Raw genomic sequence first — 22,155 nt, 5'->3', positions numbered from 1 at the left:
TTCTGTATGTTGAATTCAGACAGCTATCCATACCTTTTCATTAATAAAATATTTCATTTGGCCAAGTGGGATTAGACACACAAGGAATTTGTCTTTGGTGGAGAAGCTCTCAGTATACATGCAAAGCAGCAGAATAATAAACATCATAATAATACCAATAAGAGGGGGTAAAGGTAAAGGTAAAGGTTCCCTCGCACATGCATGCTAGTCGTTTCCGACTAGGGGCCAGTGCTCATCTCTGTTTCAAGGCCGAAGAGCCAGCACTTGTCTGAGGACTTCTCCGTGGTCATGTGGCCGGCATGACTAGACGCCAAAGGCACACGGAACGCTGTTACCTTCCCACTGTGGTGGTCCCTATTTTTCTACTTGCATTTTTACGTGCTTTCGAACTGCTAGATTGGCAGAAGCTGGGACGAGTAACAGGCGCTCACTCTGTTACGCGGCACTTGGGATTCGACCCACCAAACTGCCGACCTTCTGATCGACAAGCTCAGCATCCTAACCCACTGAGCCACCGTGTCCCTTATAAGAGGGGGAGTAAAAATAATAAGAAGGATAAATGATATTACTACAGCCAAACTACATAGGCATTAGACAGCACTGTGAGATTTAGGTGTTCAGCAGAGCAATGGGATGAGGGGAAAAACCTGTCGTTTGGCATGCAATGCCCTATAGCGTCGTCTTGAGGGAAGAAATTGAAACAATTTATGTCCAGGATGTGAGGGGTCTGCAGATATTTTCTCAGCCCTCCTTCTGACCTGCATAATATACAGGTCTTCTATGGAAGGCAGGCTGGTTGCAGTTGTTTCTTCTGTAGTCTTAACTATCCATTGGAGTCTGAACCTGTCCTGTTTGGTTGCAGTGAACAGTAGCAAAATATTAACAAATACCAGTAGTACCAAAATATTTTAGGCCAGCTGAGGCTTATGTGCGTTGTATTGCTGTAATTAAATCAGATTTTCAGTGATGCCTAGGCACTTTTAATAACTTTTTTATTTTTGTAAAACTGTTTTAGCATAATTAGAGCACTATAATGTTCCAAATAAATCAATAAGCATTTGCTCACGTTTATTCTAATCATAGTATTCAGCTCCTTAGAAAATTATCACAGATCGTATTTGGCTGGGAAGCTTGTTAACGTACTATCAACTAACTTTTCTGTCTGAACTTTCTAGCGTTTATACAGAGACGTCTATGAAAAGAACAAGGCTAAAATCCATATCGCGCCAGACATGGTGGGCATAGTGACAGCTAAGAAAACACAGAAGAAAATCAGTGAAATTGATTATCGTGTCCATCTCCATCAGTGGGCCAGTATTCCAGATCCTCATGCCAATATTCTTGCCCGAAAAGTCAATAATCAACTTAGTGATGTAAGTCAATTATATTATAACTCCTTTTTTGAAATCTACTAAACAAGCATTGCACAATGCAGGAGAAAATATGAGTGGTGGGATGCGCTCTGTTTTATACATTAGTAAGGTATACTAATTTTAATGAAATTTAATTCAAACCCAAGCTGAAAGTACGATACTGATGTTTAACCACCATACGTTAGTCTAGCTTATAAAACAAACAACCATTAAAAATCTATAAACCTAGGCATCAAAAATAGACTCCTTATTATTCGTTTTTGCTTGGAAGTGGCATAGGTGTTGCATAGCACATAGCTTCATAGGGACAATGTAATATTTTATATAAAGGGCCATTTTTTAATATATATATTTTTTGCCAGATTTAAAGACCACCTACCGGTAATCCCAGAACAACTCTTTGTCACTTCCATTTTACAAAACTAAAAACAATAAAAACAGGAAATTATGTATATCTGGACAAACTCTGCATATCCCAAAAAGTTACAACCAACATCCTTTTCTGATTTGCAGTGGAACACTTTAGGGATCTTATTTTATAGCAAATACTTACCAATACAAAACTTCCGTAAAATTAGCAATTTACCCTAAATTATTAATATAACATTAATGTCCATGCTATCAGAACACAATTATGATCTCTTTCTCATCGCATCCCCATGCCTGCCTTTTGCTTCATCTCAAAAATGAAGCTAATTGTCTTGCTGCTATTACAGCAGTGCCATGTCTTGCCTTGAGGGCAGGGCCTGGTAGCTTCCTGGCCATCCCAGTTTCTTCCATCAGAATCACCCATCAACAGAAAAACCAAACATCAGCTGCTGTTGGGTATTTTGGAGTGATAAGTGAATGACCTTTATAAATATTAGAACAAAATAAAAAACAGTGGTTAAGGGACAATCAAAAAGGTCAATGAAAAAAAAAAGAAAAGCAAAAATGTGGCAAAACAAGGTGTACTATGGGAGGAAAAGAAATTCATGAGGTAAAAAGAAAAAAAAACCCAAAGGGGAATAAAATTACAAACGTACAACCTTATCAACCATCTCTTCTCTTGTTGATGAAACTGACTACCAACAGAGAACTAAAGACATAAGAGCAGCAGAGATTCCTTGGATGGAGTTGAATTTAAAAGGCTGATTTAAACTAACCAGTCACATTTTGGGGCTTCCGGCTTCTAATAATTATATTTTCTTCAGATGGCAGAGGCTGCTAAAAAGAAGGGCCAACTGAATTATAATCCGCTGATCAGACCGTACCCGATAAGCATGGGCAATAGGAAGACATGAAATTAACATTAAGATTAGTCTTATCAGTGGTATTTCTTCCAGGTCTGGAATTGAATTAATAATAGATCATTTAACATGGAATGGAGCTAGACCCAAGCTGGGAAGTTAACTTTAGTTGATAGATAAACCATTCTTGAGGTTGTATGGAATGAATCCTCATTCTTTCTCTCTGTTTCTCTTTTAATTTTAATACCTCAGTTTGTATACAAAGATGATCTCAACTGGCTCAAAGGCATTGGCTGTTTTGTTTGGGACACTCCTGAAATTCTCCATGCTAAACATGCCTATGATCTTCGCAATCTCGTAAGTATGGTTGGCAATTTCTGATAGCTTCAAACTTCCACCAGCCCAAATATTTTCAAATGCAAAAAAAAATATCTTTCTAACTAACCGGAAAGAGGCCAGCACATAAGGCACTAAACATCTTCTTATCCAAGATGGTTTTAGTCTTGCCAAAGTTATTGTTGCTTGCAATTTTCCACTTCATCCTTTCTTCAAGGAAAAGAAACTCCAAACCAGATACAACTTGACATGCTTTAAGAGTGCTACTTTCACAAAAAATGTTGAACTATTTTTGAAAAGCGGAGTGACAAAAAAAGGAAGACGTTATCTATTGTACATATTCTTTCCCTCTCACAGCTCAAATACAAGGCAGAGGCAGAGAAAATGAAGAGCAAATATTCTGTAGTCACACACACACCTCTCTATGTTCAAAATGTGCTCAGTGGCAAGAACCTGAGTGAAGTGAGTATCTGTATTTCTGTTCCCATCAGCTTCTTCCCCTTTTCTTTAATGATCATGGCTTGGATTTTCACTAACATACTTTTAGCATGGCTTACTAGTCCTACTTCTACCAGCCAATCAGCAGCAATTCTTTAAAAAACAGTTAAAACCTGCAGCTGGAAATAGTTGAGGAATGGGTTATCTTACCATTTCATTCTCAAAAACCAGAAACTGCTAGTTTCATTTCTTTGCAGTTGTTGTTGTTGTTGTTAGTTGCGAAGTCGTGTCCGACCCATCACGACCCTATGGACAACGTTCCTCCAGGCCTTCCTGTCCTCTACCATCTTCTGGAGTCCATTTAGGCTCACGCCTACTGCTTCAGTGACTCCATCCAGCCACCTCATTCTCTGTCATCACCTTCTTCTCTTGCCCTCAATCTTTCCCAGCATTAGGCTCTTCTCCAGTGAGTCCTTCCTTCTCATTAGGTGGCCAAAGGATTTGAGTTTCAACTTCAGGATCTGGCCTTCTAAAGAGCAGTCAGGGTTAATCTCCTCTAGGACTGACCGGTTTCTTTGCAGTTGTATCAACCAAATAAAGCATGTTCACAAATACTGCAGAAATTGAATGGGGATTGATTTTCCTCCAATTCAAGTCATTGTATAGCTTCAGGGGGGAAAAGCCACAAATATATTTATTTTCAGTTCATTTGGCCCTGATTGAACAGCTATCTATATCATAAGATAAAAGGGTCCTTGTTTTTATTCTGTGTTTTAGGTTGCTTACTACATTTATTTGCTTACTAGCTTTATGAAGCTCTGGTGTGGTTGTACTTGTTACCATGGATGTTTTAATTTGTTCTGCTATGTTCTATGTAAGCCACCAAAGGCCTTTTAGATTGGGTAGAAATTTTATAAAAAATAAATAAATCAATAAGAGTGATTTTTTTTCTTTATTTTTCAGCAAGTGCTTGAAAAGTCCATACCTGTTAACTTTCCACTCAAAGCAAGATTTTGTCCTCAGTGCTTATGCAATCACCATAACTGCATGCAGCAGCTCTAATTATAATTTTTAACAAAACTATAGCAAAGCTTTTTGTCACACTACTTTGTAATTCACTATATTTCTGCACCATGTAGAACTGTAGATCAGGTGCGGGAGGAAGGGAGGGAGGGAAAGAATTCTTTCTTCAGATCACCTCTCCAGCGTTAGGATTTTCCTTTGAAATTCTACTTTTTCTGTCTCTGATTGATATCTTACCAGCATTTAAAAACTAAAACAACGAGAAACCTTTTGCTAATAATAGCTTATTTTGCTTTGTCAATACTCAGGCTGTTTACCGCCATAACTATGTGCATCATATCAAAGGGAAATATACGCCAACAGATAAGACAGTGGATCTGGAGCGAGCAAATCGGGCTTACAAGATACAGAGTGAGGTAAGTACTTAGATTTTGCCTCTGGATGACATTGAAAGAGGGAGGGGAAGAGGTTTGAATTGGGGTCATGAAGCTGCAGAAGAAGAGCAGCAATAATAGCACACACTAATACAACATCAAATATAAAAGAACAAGGAGGAGATGTTCAAGACTGGCAGTGTTATAGTGAGCAATACATTTACCCAGCTGTTTGGAATATTTGAGGGTCTTCTCTTTCCGTCAAAAGCTTTGGTATAAAACTTTGAAGAGTGCTGATATGTCTCTTCATTAGCAATGTGATGTTGGCTACCTTTTTTGGAAGTGAGACTGCTAATAGTGCATTCTCTCAACTCCTGGTGATAATTCGTGGAAGTGTTATGTTTCCTTGGCAATAAAACAAAAGGGGTTTGCTACTTCCTTCTCCTAGAATGCTGTTCTTATTCTAATATGCAGACCTAGAATTTTCTGGGAGATCTTCCAACTTAATATTAACCAGATCTATCCCTAGTCCCTAGATTTCTGAAGACCAGCCAAGGCCAGTAGGGTCCAGAGTTCATCACACTTACCTTTTCTGACCCTAACCCTAAACTTACTTAGTGGACTGTGGAATCATAGAGCTGAAAGGGGGTTAACTGGGTCATCTAATCCAATCCTTTCTTAGTGGAAAAACTAAATTCAACTGTATCTCTATCAGATTGTCTTGCCTCTGCTTGAACATATCCTATCAAGAGGAGACCACCACTTCCCTCATTGAAGTCTTATTACCATTGAGTACTCCAGTTAAAAGTGGCTGGATTGTATTTCTTGATGTATTTTTTCAATTTGCCAAACTCAAACTGTGAAGAAGTACTAAAAAAAAAAAGTGTGGCTGTAGCCTGGTATGACTTCTGCTTGTACAGTGCTAGAGCATACCAAAAGTTTCCCAACAATTGCCTTAAAGAGCTTTACTATATAATTATAAAGCTCGATTTTTATTCATGTATTCATTTGTTTTTGGCAGCCTCTCTACCGGAATGCTGGCTTGCATGCCCTTCCCACTGGATACAAACTTCCACCAGATACCCCTGGTTTCAAGCATGCTAAACATGCCCACTATATTGGCAGTGATGTAAGTAACTGTTTAATTAATTTTTATTTCCAGACAGAGACAAAAAGAGAGAAATACTGTACGAGTAATATTAAACAAGACACATACCAGTAGCACCCAAAATAATTCCATAATGCCATCTTTATGCTTATTCATGCTTAAGTGTATACAAATAATTTTTAGACAAGAGATAGCATGAGATAGCATGCAAAACAATATGCAACAGATATCCTAATGTTAACAGCCTCTAGTCTTTTGTTAGATATAGAAAACTTGTGTTACATTGGGAAAATCCACTCATTTATGGAAAAGATTTTCTGCTCATGTGAGGGCCCCTCTATAGCTAAGCTACTACATCACTATAAATGTGTATGATTTTATATTTAAGGTAAGATGAAAAACTTTATTTTACTGCAAGAGACATGAAAAAATTATAATTATTTCAAAAATCTGTAATATAATTTTCTTTCTGCTTTATATCTACATATATTTCCAAAACATAATTCCAAGTAACTTCTTTCAGTTGAGTTAGATAATTGTTAAAGAACAAATAAAAACAAAAATAATAAAGGCTTTCATTAAAATATTCAAATGGATTAAAGGAGATATTGAGATAGATGGCTGCCTAACTGCAATATGGGGTCTTTTAACTATATGTTTGCATGTAATACTGGTTTCATTATATTGGGGTTTTTTTTATTCTACTGTAACTGTTTTTATTTATTAAAGCATTTAAATCTGAAGTCTATGTATATATTTTCTTTTCAGATAAAATATAAAGAAATTTATGAACACGTCAAGGGCACTGGTTACAATTTTGGGCCCAAAGCTGTTCCATTTGTACATACAAGGAAAGTCAATAAAATCCTTAATGAGGTAAGTAAATAATTCATTTCATAAAAATTGGCATTTCTGTGATACAGTATTTGATTTTATAAAATTGTTTGTGATCACTGTTAGAATCTTACATAGCAGTGGCGTAGCGTGGGGGGTGCAGGGGGGGCCGGCCGCACCGGGCGCAACATCTGGGGGGGGCGCGCTCGCACTGAGCTGCTCAGGGAGCCCCAAGGGCTGCACAGAGTTGGCTTGGCTCCGCTCTCGAGCTGCTCTTTCTTGCAAAGCGAAATGAGTCCGGCAGGTGAGATGGGCGGCCACATAAACTGAATAAAATAAATAGAAGCGGCCAACTCTCCGCCCAGGCTCAGGCCAACCGCAAGCGCCCCGCAGGTGCCCTGGCAGGTTTGGCCGAGCGAAGACGGACCCGCCGGCCGGCCGGCCTAGCTTCGTGCGCATGTGTGGCTTTATTTAGCGGGGCTCACATGCGAGCTTGAATGCAGCGGCTCTTGCAGGTCGGAGCCCCGCCCAGCCGCCCTCGAGAGGGACCCGGAAGCATCCCGCATACACGCGACTCTTCTTGGAAAGTCTATGCCGCTGCGGGGCGCGTCTTTTCAGCAGTGCCGTGACGTCACCGCCTGCCCGCCCCTCTATTTCCGCTCCCGGTTGCCTTGCCCCGGGTGCTGACAACCCACGCTACGCCACTGTTACATAGGAATCTTACATTAAAAAATGATGCGCTTTTGTACAATGTTTATGAACCCATTTTAGATAAGACAGATAAATGTGTCTGCTATAGAAATATCAAGTTGATTCGGCCTTCCATCCTTCTGAGGTTGGTAAAATGAGGACCCAGATTGTCGGGGCCATAGGCTGACTCTGTAAACCACTTAGAGAGGGCTGTAAAGCACTGTGAAGCTGTATATAAATCTAAGTGCTATTGCTATTAATGTTTTTAAATTGTGTATTCTAATCAGTAACTTTGAAAAGCTCACAGTTATGAACTATTACAATTCAAAACTGTATTTGGGCATAAAACTTGTGTGATTAAAAATAGTAAGAAAGTTGATGCTTCGCTTCTTTTCTCCATCAGCATTAATGCACTGACTGAGCAGTAAATCTTTTAGGTTTATCTGAAAGGTTGGGAATGTGTTATAAATGTTGTGGGGAGGAAGGGCACCATGGGGAGTGTGTCCATTCACAAATGGTTGTATGGCGAGCATGTTGTCCAGTCACAAACTTTTTATGTCATAGAAAGATAACCTGATGAAAATAACATTTTGATCATCTACATACATAACAGAAATGGGATCTGAGTATTAAAATAAGGTGTTTAAAAAAAACAATAAAGAAAATAATAAATTACACCTTTGTAAAAAGATACAAAGTAGGAATGATAAACTGCTTTCTCTCAAACTGTTGCTTGCTGTAAAGCAACTGTTTTGAGCATGGAACTCAATGAATATTCTATTACTTTTAATACAGACAGTCTTCAATTTATGATCACAACTGAGCCCAAAATTTCTGTGTGGAACATTTGTTGAGTGAATTTTGCCTCATTTTACAATCTTTCTTGCCACAGTTGTTAAGTGAATCACTGCAGTTGTTAAGTTAGTAGTGTAAATCTGGCTTCCCCATTGACTTAGCTTGTAAGAAGATTGCAAAAGGTGATTACATGACCTTGGAACACAACAACCGTCATAAATATGAGTCAGTTGCCAAGCATCACATGACCATGGATATGCTGCAACAGTTGTAAGGGTGAAAAATGTTCATTAGTCACGTTTCTCAGTGCTGTTGTAACTTTGAATGGTCACTAAATGAACTGTTGTAAGTTGAGGACTACCTGTATTAATTTAAGTGGTATAGCTAACTCATGTGTTTATTATTTAGCATTCATGGATTGGTTCTATCTATTCAAATGACTGGAATAAGTGCTTTTTAAGGAAATACTGTGCAAAATAGATTAAGATTTAATTTAATTTAATTTTTTAATCTCTTTCCTTTCGTTACAGAGAATGTATCGGGAGGTGTATCACAAAAATAAAGATAAGATTCATACTACACCTGATACACCACACAATCGCCAAGTGAAAATAAATCAAGAAGCTTTCAGTGATGTAGGCATATTTTATTTATATTAGATGCACAATTTGTGTTGTGTTTTATTTTACTGGGTGGGGAGAATCTTATTCTTCTTCTCTCTTTATTTTAGCTTATCTACAAGACTGATTTCTTCAAGATGCAAGGACACTTGACTTCCTTACCATTTACTCCACAAACTGTACACAACCGTTATGTTGGAGAAATTACAAGTGATGTAAGAAGATTTTTTTAAAAAATTTAGAATAAGTTGCTGTGAATACATATAGATGTATTAGGGCCTATGGTAATATAAAAATATTTTTTGTAATAATGGTTTCTCTCCCTAAAAAGAATTTATCAAAATGAATTACACCCAGTAAACAGAACATATATCTGCTTCCGGGTGCAATTCAAGGTGCTAGTTGTCACTTTTAAAGCCCTACATGCTTGGAACCAGGTTAACTAAAGGACCCTCATTTCCCGGTAATGTCTACTTGACCCAGCAGAGTGGGGAGGCTGGGAATGTTGTGGGTCCCCTCTTCTAAGGAGGTACATCTGGTGGAACCCAGAAGAAGGCCTTTATCAGTGATGGCTCCCTCCCTTTGGAACATCATCCCTGCGGAGATTAGATTACGGTAGTCCCACTCTGACACTCTTATGCAAGGCCCCAAAGACCTGATTTTGCCAATGGGCCTAGGGAATCCAGAGTGGGATGGAGCCCATCAAATGGCTTGCTTGGTTGATTGTTGTTGCCAGGGGGGGCTCGGGGGGGAGTATTGTTTTTATTGTTTACATATTGGGTTTTTTAGTTTTGTAAGCCACCCAGAGTCACTGAGAGTGAGAGGACAACCAAAAGAATCTTCATTCATTCGTTTGTTCGTTCGTTCCTTAATTCATGAATAAACAAACAAACAAATAAACGAATGAATACGGAGCAGGGTTTTTTGGTTATATCAAGTGCAGCTGCTTTGGGGTACTCCTATGAATATATGTGGATTTCAAGATTTTGGACTACAATATTCATCAGTCTTGGCTATGCTGGCTGGGATTGCTCAGAATAGAATCAAGCAACATATGGAAAATTATAATTTCCTCATAACTGCATTAGACCAATTTTCCAATAGCATCTTTGTTATTTCCCAGCATTCCGAACTATTTCAGATTATTGATTTATGTGAAATATATACTCTGAGATGGAAAAGATATATTCAATCAATGTCTTTATTTGATAGATTAAATACAAAAGTGATCTACAATGGCTCAAAGGTCTTGGCTGCTTCCTGTACGATACTCCGGATATGGTCCGTTCACGGCATTTACGCAAGCTCTGGGTATGTCATTTTACTCTTGGAAACCATGAATACTAGAAGTATTTATTTTCTGCTCTTTAGTTAAAAGATAAGAATCACTAAAAAGGCAAAGTTTAATATTTTTTAATGTGGCACATAAGGTCAATATAACATCAATTAATTAATCAAACATATATGCCACTTTAATCTCCATAATAAATGGCTCAGAAATAAACCTGTAATACGAATGTTTTAAATCTACTTTTTTGTAGTCTCATTATGTCTACACTGATGCTGCAAAGAAAATGCAAGACAAATACTCTGTGGTTCTGGACACCCCAGTTTATAGAAAAAATCAGGAGCTAAAGACCCACCTTAGTGAGGTGAGTTCAGTTTATTCATTTATCAAATTTGTATGCTGCCCATCTTACCAAAGATAACTGAAGGGCAATTTGTTAGTTTTCCCACAATGAAAAAAAAAATTCAAGAGAAAAGCTCTCCCTAACACAGTAGTTGCATTTATCGACAGTTGCAGATAACTGTCGATAAAAAATACAGCCAAGGGACATGATTATATTGACACTGTACAAATGTGAGATGATGGTGGAACCACTTGTTAACTTTGCACAGTGAAGAAAATCCTGCACCTGGGTAGATAATATATATATATATAGAGAGAGAGAGAGCCTTGGTGGAGCAGTGGGCTAATGCCTCCTTAAGTAACACCAGCTGCCTGCAATTAGTGCAGGTTCGCATCCCACCAGGCTCAAGGTTGACTCAGCCTTCCATCCTTCCGAGGTAGGTAAAATGAGGACCCAGATTGTTGGGGGCAATTAAGCTGACTTTGTAATAATGCCGCTGGGGTGTGCGTGAAAGCCCTAACAAGCAGGCATATACGTAGAATGAAGGCTACTGCTAAGCTTGTAAGCCGCCCTGATTTGTATGTGTATATATACACACACACACACACGTATATATGTATATGTTTGTTTGTTTGTGTGTGTGTATAAAACCAAAAGGATCTGTATGCTGTTTGGCTTTCATCATAAGAAACTGCACACAAAATGTAGTTTAGGTTGGTAACAAGAGTCATCAAAGCTGAGTACTCTTCATAGCAGGAAGAATAGAAGACCAGAAGAATAAGAACAAGAGCAGAAACAAACCTATCAGATTAACAATTTGTTCTATAAAGAATCTATGCATGGAAAACAAAACCATGAACTTACCGAAGGGAAAACAACCATGGGTCTTCTAGAAGAGCAAATTCATGCTCAATGGCAAACAGATGGCATGGGCAATCTGGCCATCATCTCATCATATTATTGGGAAGTTACGATCTACTCTTATAAACCATTCAGTCAATCAATTCAGTTTTGGCCAATTTAAAACCAAAGATTAGTTATAACAGGTGCACACTTGCAAATGTCAAGGAATCTTAGGTTATTTGCTTTGGAGTTAATTCTTATAAGCCAAGTTCAAGGATGAAGGAAAACAGCTACTGTTTCCTACTGTTTGCCAGTAAGTGCTGCACAATATCTTTGGGCTAAAGGATCTTCTGTCTATCATAGTCAACGGCGCAAGCAAACCAGTGCAAGACATTTTGTGAAATTCCAATAATATTCTGCCCCAAAATGAAGGTGAAAAATAGTTAAAATATTTTGATAATGTAGTAGATAGAAATATTGATCAACACTTCATTCCAGAAAAAAAATGGCTTTCAATGAAGTAATTTTTTCACCTTTTAGCCTAAATCAACTGCTTTAAAGAGTTGCTAGGCAGGATTAAATGTTTGGGGTTGTTTTCACAGTATTGTATTCATATAATCCTTTCCAGATTGTATACAGAGCTGCAGGTAAAGAGCAAAAGACTAAGTACACATCAATCCTTGATACACCAGATATCAACAGGGCCAAAAGGGGACAAAAACTGCAGAGCCAAGTAAGTACATGTTCAGCTGCAACTATGAAGGTATTGTGTAACATTTTCTAATTATGTTTAAATTTGTAAGCTTGAGAAGCATTGTGCAATCTTCCTTCAGATATTTGATATGTTTATTAAAATATTTAAAGGAACAGGATAAATAGCTGCATAAAAGAAAAACAGAGATTCATAGTAGATAAAGAACAAAATACGGAAAATAAGATGTTTACAATTATCAATTTTGAAATTAATTGTTTCACTAATTTATTAAAGGTGGAGAACTGTTTATTATGGCAACTTAAGAAATACATAGAAATCTAAATAAAATCTTATGCATAATATTGATAACACCACTATTTGTAATTATTTTATAAAAAGAAAGTAAAGAGGAAAAAAAATTAAAAGCATGAAAACAGTATTACACAATGATTAACTCTTCATATTATTAGCATAGATCTAAGGGTTTTTCCCCAGCCAACTTAATAATGACAATAAAATAAAGTAGCGTATTCTCATAAACCTCCAATGTAATTTAAGCACACATATAACTCTGGGGTGTTTTTCCAAGTAATAAGACATTTCCCCCCACCCCCACTTAGGCAGGATTTCTTTCATAAATCTGTGCTGCAGGAATTTCTGCCAAGTAACTGTGACCTACTCAGCTCATCGGAAAGGATATATTAAGAGTTCTTCTCCTGCCATTATTATGTGCTTTGTAATTGTGCAAATTACAGTAACAAATAGTTTCCTGTGCTTGTAATTATTGAGTCAGCTTTGTGGAATCTTCAGGTCTTCTCCACCTCCAAGAATTCTCTTTGTCTTAATTCCAACCCAGCTCTGATCTGTCTTCCATAGTTACATTCTTTCTCTTGCAAAAGCTTATGCCCAATATTTCCTCCTCCTCCTCCTCCTCCTCCTCCTCCTCCTCCTCCTCCTCCTCCTCCTCCTCCTCCTCCTCCTCCTCCTCCTCCTCCTCCTTGTGTACTTTTCTCACATTCTGAACTGCTATATTAATAATATGTCTATTGTTCTATTCTATTCATAGCTGTACTATTTTAATAATATAGTTATTAATTCATAATAATATAGTTATTAATTTTTCACCAATTTAAGGACACAAACATCCAACTAGAAGGCATTTGTCAAGTAATCATTTGATTACTTGAAAGAAATTGAAAAAGATAAATCTTAAAGTTGACGACTGTGCTAAATTTTGGTAACCGGAGCCAAGATGATGCAAGTTGTGTGGAATTTTAGCTTTTGTTACTAATATACTTTGTCTGTATTGGAAGAAGGAACATGGATCATTTTTGTGTATGACATATTTGAAAATCACTAATTTCTTATCAGAAGCTTGCCAGAGAAAACTCTACCAGGCAATATTCCAACTGAATTAATGAATGATCTTATGATCTCATTTAGTGTGTTGCAGTTTCCTTTGTATACATATATGTGTGCTTTTTCTTTAGGGTGTTTGTTTTTATTATGCTTTTGTTTATTATGCACTGCCTGGAGGAATTATAGAGTTTGCTGGCCTTGTACATTTAATTAATTATTATGAGCATATATATGTAATGCAGCACAAGTATTTATTCTGAGAAATATTGCAGCCATTATTTTGAAGTGCTTTTGCTTGGTTGTAACACACATTTCTTCCTAGAAAAAACAGTAGCTCTGATCTCTGAAATCCCTGATTGAAAAGTGCTCGTATGTAAGCATGAGCTGCCACTTAAGAGCAGAAAGACCAATGATATGCAAAATTCACTGGAAGAAGGAGTCTAGGGTTTTAGATATACATGAAACCTATCTGATCTGCAACAACTTTATATTCTTCTACAGTACTTGTATGTTGAACTCGCCACCAAGGAAAGACCACATCACCATGCTGGAGACCAGACACCTGCCTTAAAACTTGCCAAGCATGTGAAGGACTTTGCCAGTGAGGTAAAGGTTGCCACCATTTGGGTTGTCTTGGCAAGACAGATAAACATCTGGTTCTCCTAAAAAGCAAGCCTTCAGGCTATGCTCACTGGGATACTTTCTCCCTTTTTTATACTTTAGCTTCTATAGCCTCTATAGAGCACAAGTCTCACTATTAATCATGCTCTTCCTCCCCTCCCTTTGGTTTCTTTAGAAAAAATACAGAGCACTGTACGATAAACTAAAGGATAAATACATAACAGTCCCGGATACACCAATTCTCATCAGAGCTAAGAAGTCTTATCTGAATGCCAGTGATGTAAGTTTATGACCAAAAAAAGATATTTTTAGCTAATACTGTAGATGATCTTATAAGAGGATAATTGGAGATAATCAATATTCCACAGATGCAAGATGACCAGAATTCTTATTACGTGGCTCTTCATAATGAAAAATTAAATTAATAAGAAGTTATTCAGCAGATGAAGCAATAGTTACCTGAACAAGGATGAATGTGAAATTTTGCAGGAAACCAGCATTATTTAGAATGTACATTTGGTTTATAATTGGATCTCTCTCTCTCCCTCCCTCCCTCCCTTCATTACAGTAAACAAAAGTATTGTGTAAACTGGAAGGAAAGGAACATTTGCATTTGCATAGAAAACAACATTAAATATACAGAAAATTAAGCTGTTAAAATATAATTGGATAATATTATGTTCAGGTTAGAATTTGTGCCTATTTTTGTCTTTGCAAAAGCTGAACAAGTGAAGATAATGTCTGATTGGTCCAACATTAGCAGTCATAATTCAGGACTAACACTATCTCATTAATGATATAGAAATACATTTCAAATATATGTCTTCTGTTGTTGTTTTTTAATCAGCTGCGCTACAAAGAAACATTTGAGCGAGAAAAGGGTAAATACCACACTGTAAAGGATGCCTTAGATATTGTCTATCACCGCAAGGTCACTGATGATATCAGCAAAGTAAGTATATGGCTTCTTAAATATGAAAATCTGCCTGATTATAAAACATTCTCAATCTCCATTTAACCCCCAAACATCCATTTTACAGGGCCTTGTCTTTAAAGTCTGTCCCCTATCCCATCTACCCAGCCACCCAGCCACAGTCAAATTCAGTTGTCATTAGAGATCGTTACATCAAATTGGGGTTTGGGGAGCTTCCATTACATTTAGCATACTGCATTGGAGCCTAGACAGGATATTAAAAAGCGGAGACATCGCCTTGCCAACAAGGGTCCATACAGGCAAAGCTACAGTTTTCCCAGTAGTAATGAATGGCTGTGAGAGTTGGCCCATAAGGAAGGCTGAGCGCCAAAGAATTTGATGCTTTCAACTGGTGGTGCTGGAGAAGACTCTTGAGAGTCCCTTGGGTCTGCAATGAGATCAAATCAGTCAATCCTAAAGGAAAGCAACCCTGCCTGTCCTTTGGAAGGACAGATACTGAAACCAAAGCTCAAATACTTGGGCCACCAAATGAGAAGAAGGGACTCCTTGGAAAAGACTCTGATGTTGGGAAAGATTGAAGGCAAAGGGGAAGGCAACGGCAGAGGATGAGATGGTTAGATAGTGTCATTGATGCAATGAATGTGAATTTGGGCAGACACTGGGAGACAAGGGAGGACATGGGAGCCTGGCATGCTATAGTCCATGAGGTCACGAAGAGTCAGGTATGACTTAGTGACTGAATAACAACAACTGCATTTGAAGTTACTTAGCACTGTGTACTCTTATCTTAATTTTGTGATGGCATTGCAGACCTCTTCCCCAGTTTGGTTGGGGGATGGATTTATTAACAATGCTTCATTTCTCTTCTCCCCCCCCCCCCACAAAATTCTAGTTCAGTTTTGCTGGCCGAAAGGAATTTCAAGCAGCAAAAGTGGCTTGTGCTACATCCTGGCACCTCCATTCAGTGCATATTTTTCTTAGTCTGGGTTGCCTACATAAGGCAGCTTAGTTATAAGAATATTATGTTCTCCTAATAATCTGTTGCAATTTGAAATCAATTTATTGGAGAGCAGGTTCCACTGCATTTAGTGGAGCTTTCTTGTGAGAAAGCATATTTAAATTCTGATAGTATATTTTGTTTTTTGGTTAATTTAATATTATTTATTAATTGTTTGCAAATTAGGTGAAATATAAAGAAAAGTACATGAGTGAATTAGGATTTTGGAGATCTATCCCAGACCAGCCAGAACACTACCACCATCGTGCTGTCACTGATGCAGTTAGTACGGTGAGTATTGATTTATGTTGACCACTTGCATCGTGAGCATAAATAAGCCTTACAGAGCAACAGGCTTGAGAAAATCTAGGGTGGTTAATTTATGATGCAGTTCAAAAGTGGATGATTTTCTATTTTTGCTGTTGGAGAGCTTAGCAATCGTAATACCACCAGCAAAGTGAACTCATTTATAGGGTTGTCGGTGGACTTTTGACTGCACTTTGTTTATGATCTCAGAATTTAAAATCTGTCAAAACGTCTAAGCTCCATGGTAAAAGCAAGGAATATTTTTTAATAATTAATATCATAGGTGGAATTGAATGGAGAAGAACAGACTCAGAGTGGATGTAGATATTTGGGCCTTCCAGTTCAAGGACTTTTTTTCGTAGGATATCTTAGCTTTACAGCTCTCGCTCAAAGACTTGCCAAGAGAAGTTTTGCATAGATTCAGCTTATGTGCCAAATGAAAACTATACCTCTTCTACCTGAAATCTGTTAAACTAGAGGTCCCCAACCTTTCTGGGTTGGTGGCCCAGAGAGAAAGGGAGGGGGAGGTGCACTTATGCACTCATGCACACATGTGAATGGGGCCGCGCGCACCCACGTGCCACTAGCACTAGCACGAGTAAGGGGTGAGTGTGTGCACTGGCCAGCCACTCACGTGGCCCAGTGGCCAATAGGCCATGGCCTGGTAGCGGGCCTTTGCCCCCAGGTTGGGGACCCCTGTGTTAAACAAAGACAGGTTGGTTAAACTGAGGGTTTATGGTGAATTCTTGTGACTTCTGACATTATTTCATGTAGTTAAGTTTTCTCTTACTACTTTGTTTTTGCAGGTTAAATATAAGGAAGATTTAACATGGCTCAAAGGCATTGGCTGCTATGCATGGGATACTCCTGATCTTGTCCTCGCAGGAAAGAATAAGGCTCTGTATAGTCCAGTATGTGTGTTATTTGTTTCTGTTCAGAAGTTGTGAGAGGTTGTTTCTTTCTGAAGATCTGATTTGGTTTGATAGTGGCAGGATTCTGCATATGCAAAGGGAAAGACCTTTGATACATTTGCCTATTGGTTTTTTTGTTAGCAACATAAAATTTTACCAGTTTCTACAATACTGTGTCATATTTAGGCTCTGCTGATCATGCAATTGAATCAGCTGGATAAATAAATCAAGATTCATGTCATGCAAGTAATCCTTGACTTACAACACTCTCACTGGGATCGGAATTTCTGTTGCTAAGCAAGATGGTTGTTAAATGACTTGCACCCGATTCTACAACCTTTTTTTTTTTGGCCATGGTTGTTAGATAAATCACTGGAGCTACTAAGTAACTCTAGCCTCCCCAATTTTTTGTGCTTGTCTGAAGCCAGCTGGGAAAGCTGCAAATGGCTATCACATGAGCTTTGGATGCCGCAACTGTTGTGAATACATGCTGGTTGCCAAGAACCCAAGTTTTGATCATGAAATGCTTCAACGGTCATAAGTGCAAGGACTGGTTGTAAGCCATTCTTTTTTTCCAGTGCCATTGTAACTTTGAATGGCCGCTTGATGAATGGCTGTAAGTCAAAGACTACCTGTAATAAGTGTGTTTCTTTTTACATAGTACAATAGTTAAACTGTTGGACTATGACTTGGGAGACCTATTTTCAAATCCATCATCAGTCATAGAGGCTCAGTTGGTGACTTTGGGGTAGACACAGTCTCTCGGCGCAACTTATCTCACAAGATTTATGTGGTGGGAGAAAATTGGAGGAAAGACAACGCAGACAATACCTTGAATTCCTGGAGGAAGGATGGGATATCAATTTAATAAAATTAAATAAAATTTCTGTAAGCCACCCAAATTGTGGTGGAATCAGGGAATCTATAAATCTGATAAATAAGTAAATAAAAATATATCATTCAGTTCTGTTTTTGGGTGCAGCAGACTAACAGGTCTCCCAGGTTGGAAACATTCAATGAATCATTTACTGATGGCTCACTTTTATTAATAATTGTGAAAGAACTGCAGTGTTTCACTCATTTACATTTGATCAGTGTTTGATACTGACTTTTGATTCTTTTCATCATGTCCTTATAACTGTTGTATATTTGTTTTCAATAGTATAAGTACAAGGAAACATTTGAAAGGACAAAATCCAACTTCAAGTATGTTGCTGACACTCCAATTAACAGACATGTTAAATATGCTACTCGGTTGATGGATGCGGTAAGTAGATTAAAAGATTCTTGTAATAGAGCAATTGCCTACAACAATTCCATTAAAGCCTCCCCCATATATTAAATTGCTTTGTACTCTCAACATGGTTAACTAGGTCAGGAAAAATGGGGGAAGATTAGTTGGCTGAGAAACTTTGAAAACCCCTAAATGAATTAACTAATTCCTGTTAACTAAGATCCATAGTGGTGCAGTGGTTAGAATGCAGCATTGCAGGCTAACTCTGCCAAAACCCAGCAGTTTAATCCTGACTGGATCAAGGTTGACTCAGCCTTCCATCCTTCTGAGGTGGGTAAAATGAGGACCCAGATTGTAGGGGGCAACATGCTGACTCTGTAAACTACTTAGAGAGGGCTGTAAAGCACTATGAAGTGTTATATAAGTCTGAACAGTATTGCTATTTCTAATTCTCAAAAGGTTAAATATATCCCAAAGCAGACCTACTCATGCCCAAAATAAATTCCAATCTCCAGTTAGCCTTTCATGTCATAGAAATACATAAGCCCAGAGAATTAATATAATTTGCCTACCCAATCCTTCAAGACAGTTGCAGAAAAGGTTAGCTAAACCAGGAAGTATCTTCATTTCAAACCAAATCTTGTTCCCAATATCTTAGCAGCACAGAATGCACATTCTTATACACTGATTGGCAGCAATGCTCAAACCATACCAACAGCTAGTTGCCTGGACAAAGGAAAGATACCACAAAGCCTTTTTAAGGGCACTTTACTGATATAAAGGCTAATGAGATAGTGGAGAATGTATGTAAGGACAATGAATTTCCAAAATGGTGAATTTTGTTTTTGGTCCAGTTAGGATAGGTAAGTAGGTACTGCAAGAACCACCAACAAGATCTGACCGGGTTAGAAGTTGATTAACCATCTTGTAAAAGGGATTAGAGTTCTAAAAAAACATTTAGAGATAAAGCCAATATCTAGAGAACTTCAGGAGAATAATATCTTCAAGATTCCTTGATTATGTCTTTGGAATTGCACATACACAGAAGTAGGGTTAAAAAGGTGTGTGAGAAACTGACTGTGAATTTTCTTTAAAGAAATCCTGGACATACGAGATTTGCTTTGAAAAGAGCTTGAGATTTCTTTTGTGCATTTTAAAAAAAGTATAAGTAAATCCAATCATAGAAAACTAACTAGTTTATTTACTTAAAAAGAATTGGATATGTGGAAGGAAAGAAGAGGGTTAAGAAATCTGGCAACAGTAGCAAGATCTCCCTAAGAAGTCAGCTTTGAAAATGTGGATATCCATCCACAAGCTAGAAGTTCTCATGTCTGATATAAAACAATGTTTGAATTAATCAGGAAAATATTAAATATAGAAGGAATAGAAAATGATTTTATAAACTCCTATAATAATGCATGTTTAACACAAAAAATGAGTATTCCCCCAGTTGCCAAGATACAGCTGTTTTATTTTCTGCTCAATATATAAATCTTCTTCTGCTTCATATATAAATCAAGTTAATTTTCCTACATTTGTAGCTGTGAATTAAGTATATTTCAAGATAATATCATTCAGGGCACCAAAATTAATTGGTGCTGTACTAGGCCAAACTCTGCTCTTATTTGAGTATGTTCTATATATTGCTATGTGTCTTAATGGGTTAAGTCCAGACAATTAATTTGGATCTATATCACAAGCATTTATACATTTTGAAAGGCATGTATATGCTAATTGCATTAGTCATAATGCAGCTGAACTTATAATTGTGATTAAGTTGAAGAGTTAAAAGACATGCTGTCTAATCTGAACTTTTAATTCTGTATCTTTAACACTGACATCCTCTTCTTACTGGACCTGGAAATAAGCCGTTATTCTGGCTGCTTTCTGAAGTAGAGCAATCTAGGACTGTTCTGTTTAAATTTATAAGATTATGTTGCATTTTAAATGTATGTATAACTATTTTTGGGAAGGAAGGGAATAGGTATCTTCTCTATTTTCTGAATGGGTGAATAGATTTCATGAGTAGCTAAAAAGTTTTGAATAGTTGATGCCTTGCTGTTAAATTTTACACCTCTCCATTTATTACTTCCTGATGCTGCTTTGAGCAGAAATTATACAAATCTGACTATGAGAAGAAGAAGGATAAGTATTCCTTGGTGGTGGATGATCCTAAAACCTTGCTGGCCAAATGGGGAGGAGAGTTAAGCAGTCAGGTACGGTTGGCCAAGTTGGTCAAGACATCCAAAATGCGGCTGGTGTCATTTGTGGATGTCCCTTTTTACATGTCTGAAGTGTCGTTACTCTGTGATGTAATAGGCTTGATCTGGGATATTCAAAATGTTATGTCTTTCATGTACTGAAAGCTATCTGTACTCTGCCGCCCAAAATTGCTCAGTAGCTTTTTGAGTGAGCCTGTCCATACTCTGTGTTCTCATAAACTATGCCCAAATGGATAATGATTATTTCTCTACTATGTTTCAATTGGCATTTGAAAAGAAATAGGTCTGAGTGTTCTTATTATTAAAAGGGCATTGCTGTGTGTGATGATTGCAAAATAATGTCCCAGTGTTCAGTTATTCAGTTAGGACATTATTCACATTGCTGCCCATACATTGGTGTGATTTTTGAGAATACAGGAGTATTCCAAAGGCCTAAATCTCACTATCTGGGATCTAGAGCAATTTTTGTTGTCTTTTTTGTGCTTCATTGCTGTTTGCATGAACAGAATAAGTATAAGTCTAATGCCAAGTTGTTCCTGCAACATGGATGTAATGAAATTTTGTGACCAGATATGCTGACAGCATTGTACAATACATATCAGTGGAGTCAGGTAAGGTTTTGCAGTAGTAGTAGTAATAGTAGTAGTAGTTGATACAGTAGTGGTAGCAGTAGCAACAGTTGTAGTGGATTGATAGTGTTGATGTGAAAACAGTGAATGTTGAAGGAAGTAATTAAAAATCTGCATATATGATAGCCCCTTAAACCTCTATACAACACACACCACAGAACGTGGTGAATTAATTGAAGCTTTGTCCAATAAACATAAAGAGTCTTCATTAAAGGAATGGAGTTAATTTTGAATGTTGCCATTATTTGCTATGTATTAGAGCAAATTCTTTACAACCAGCAAGATAATTAAGGGGAGAAAACTGCTTATGTGTCTCCCTTTCTGAACACTTGTCAAAGCTGCACCCGTCTGCAGCAGATACAGGTATGAATAGGATGAAATATCCAATATTTTTTAGGTCTCCTCTTCATGATCATGATGGACACCTGGCTAGCAGACATAGCCCCTCCCTGCGTTAGCTATATTATATGCTATTTTAGATCATTCATTCCTTGCAAATACAAATAGATACAGTTTATTTGTGTTTTCCTGCTTTTTACCTTAATCAAGACCACCTGCACTGTACCAACTACAATATTTATTGTAGTTCTTCTGCAGGAGAGACTAGTCCCAGAAATGTTTGTTCTTTATTTGGAAAGACTTCTCAGTTTTTGTTAAATGTTGGGAAGGAAACATCTGGCCAACATACGTAGATTCTCCATCATGCACTTGACAGTCATTGTTCACCTGTTCTAATGCAAACATCACTTTCATTCTCTAAACAGGTACAGACTGGAATAGCTTGTTTAGGATTTCATAATTCACTTCCTCCAATTTTGCATAGGCCCAATTCTGAAGTGAGATAGCAGTCACTCATAATCTATCATTAAGCCTATTTAACATTAAGGCTCACATTTAAACTCCAAAGCTTGAGTTCACAAACAAATCATGTTTGGAAGTAAAGCAGCATTGATA

General features: G+C 37.6%; 1 protein-coding gene across 1 annotated transcript in view; it reads left to right on the top strand.

Moving 5' to 3' along the window:
- The window catches only part of NEB (nebulin), a 196,352-nt gene that overhangs the window by 120,843 nt on the left and 53,354 nt on the right, over positions 1–22,155 (top strand). The window contains exons 111-128 of the mRNA XM_083350431.1: positions 1,176–1,373; positions 2,855–2,959; positions 3,296–3,400; positions 4,708–4,815; positions 5,795–5,902; positions 6,650–6,757; positions 8,731–8,835; positions 8,931–9,035; positions 10,033–10,131; positions 10,362–10,472; positions 11,923–12,027; positions 13,849–13,953; positions 14,144–14,248; positions 14,816–14,920; positions 16,086–16,190; positions 17,012–17,116; positions 18,279–18,383; positions 20,462–20,566. Coding sequence (XP_083206557.1) covers positions 1,176–1,373; positions 2,855–2,959; positions 3,296–3,400; positions 4,708–4,815; positions 5,795–5,902; positions 6,650–6,757; positions 8,731–8,835; positions 8,931–9,035; positions 10,033–10,131; positions 10,362–10,472; positions 11,923–12,027; positions 13,849–13,953; positions 14,144–14,248; positions 14,816–14,920; positions 16,086–16,190; positions 17,012–17,116; positions 18,279–18,383; positions 20,462–20,566 — 1,992 coding nt within the window. The remainder of the gene's footprint in view (positions 1–1,175; positions 1,374–2,854; positions 2,960–3,295; positions 3,401–4,707; positions 4,816–5,794; positions 5,903–6,649; positions 6,758–8,730; positions 8,836–8,930; positions 9,036–10,032; positions 10,132–10,361; positions 10,473–11,922; positions 12,028–13,848; positions 13,954–14,143; positions 14,249–14,815; positions 14,921–16,085; positions 16,191–17,011; positions 17,117–18,278; positions 18,384–20,461; positions 20,567–22,155) is intronic.

The sequence above is a fragment of the Vipera ursinii genome (genome assembly GCF_947247035.1).
Source record: "Vipera ursinii genome assembly, chromosome: 1".
NCBI classification, from domain to species: Eukaryota; Metazoa; Chordata; class Lepidosauria; order Squamata; family Viperidae; genus Vipera; species Vipera ursinii.
This window is presented reverse-complemented; position numbering and strand designations above follow the sequence as displayed.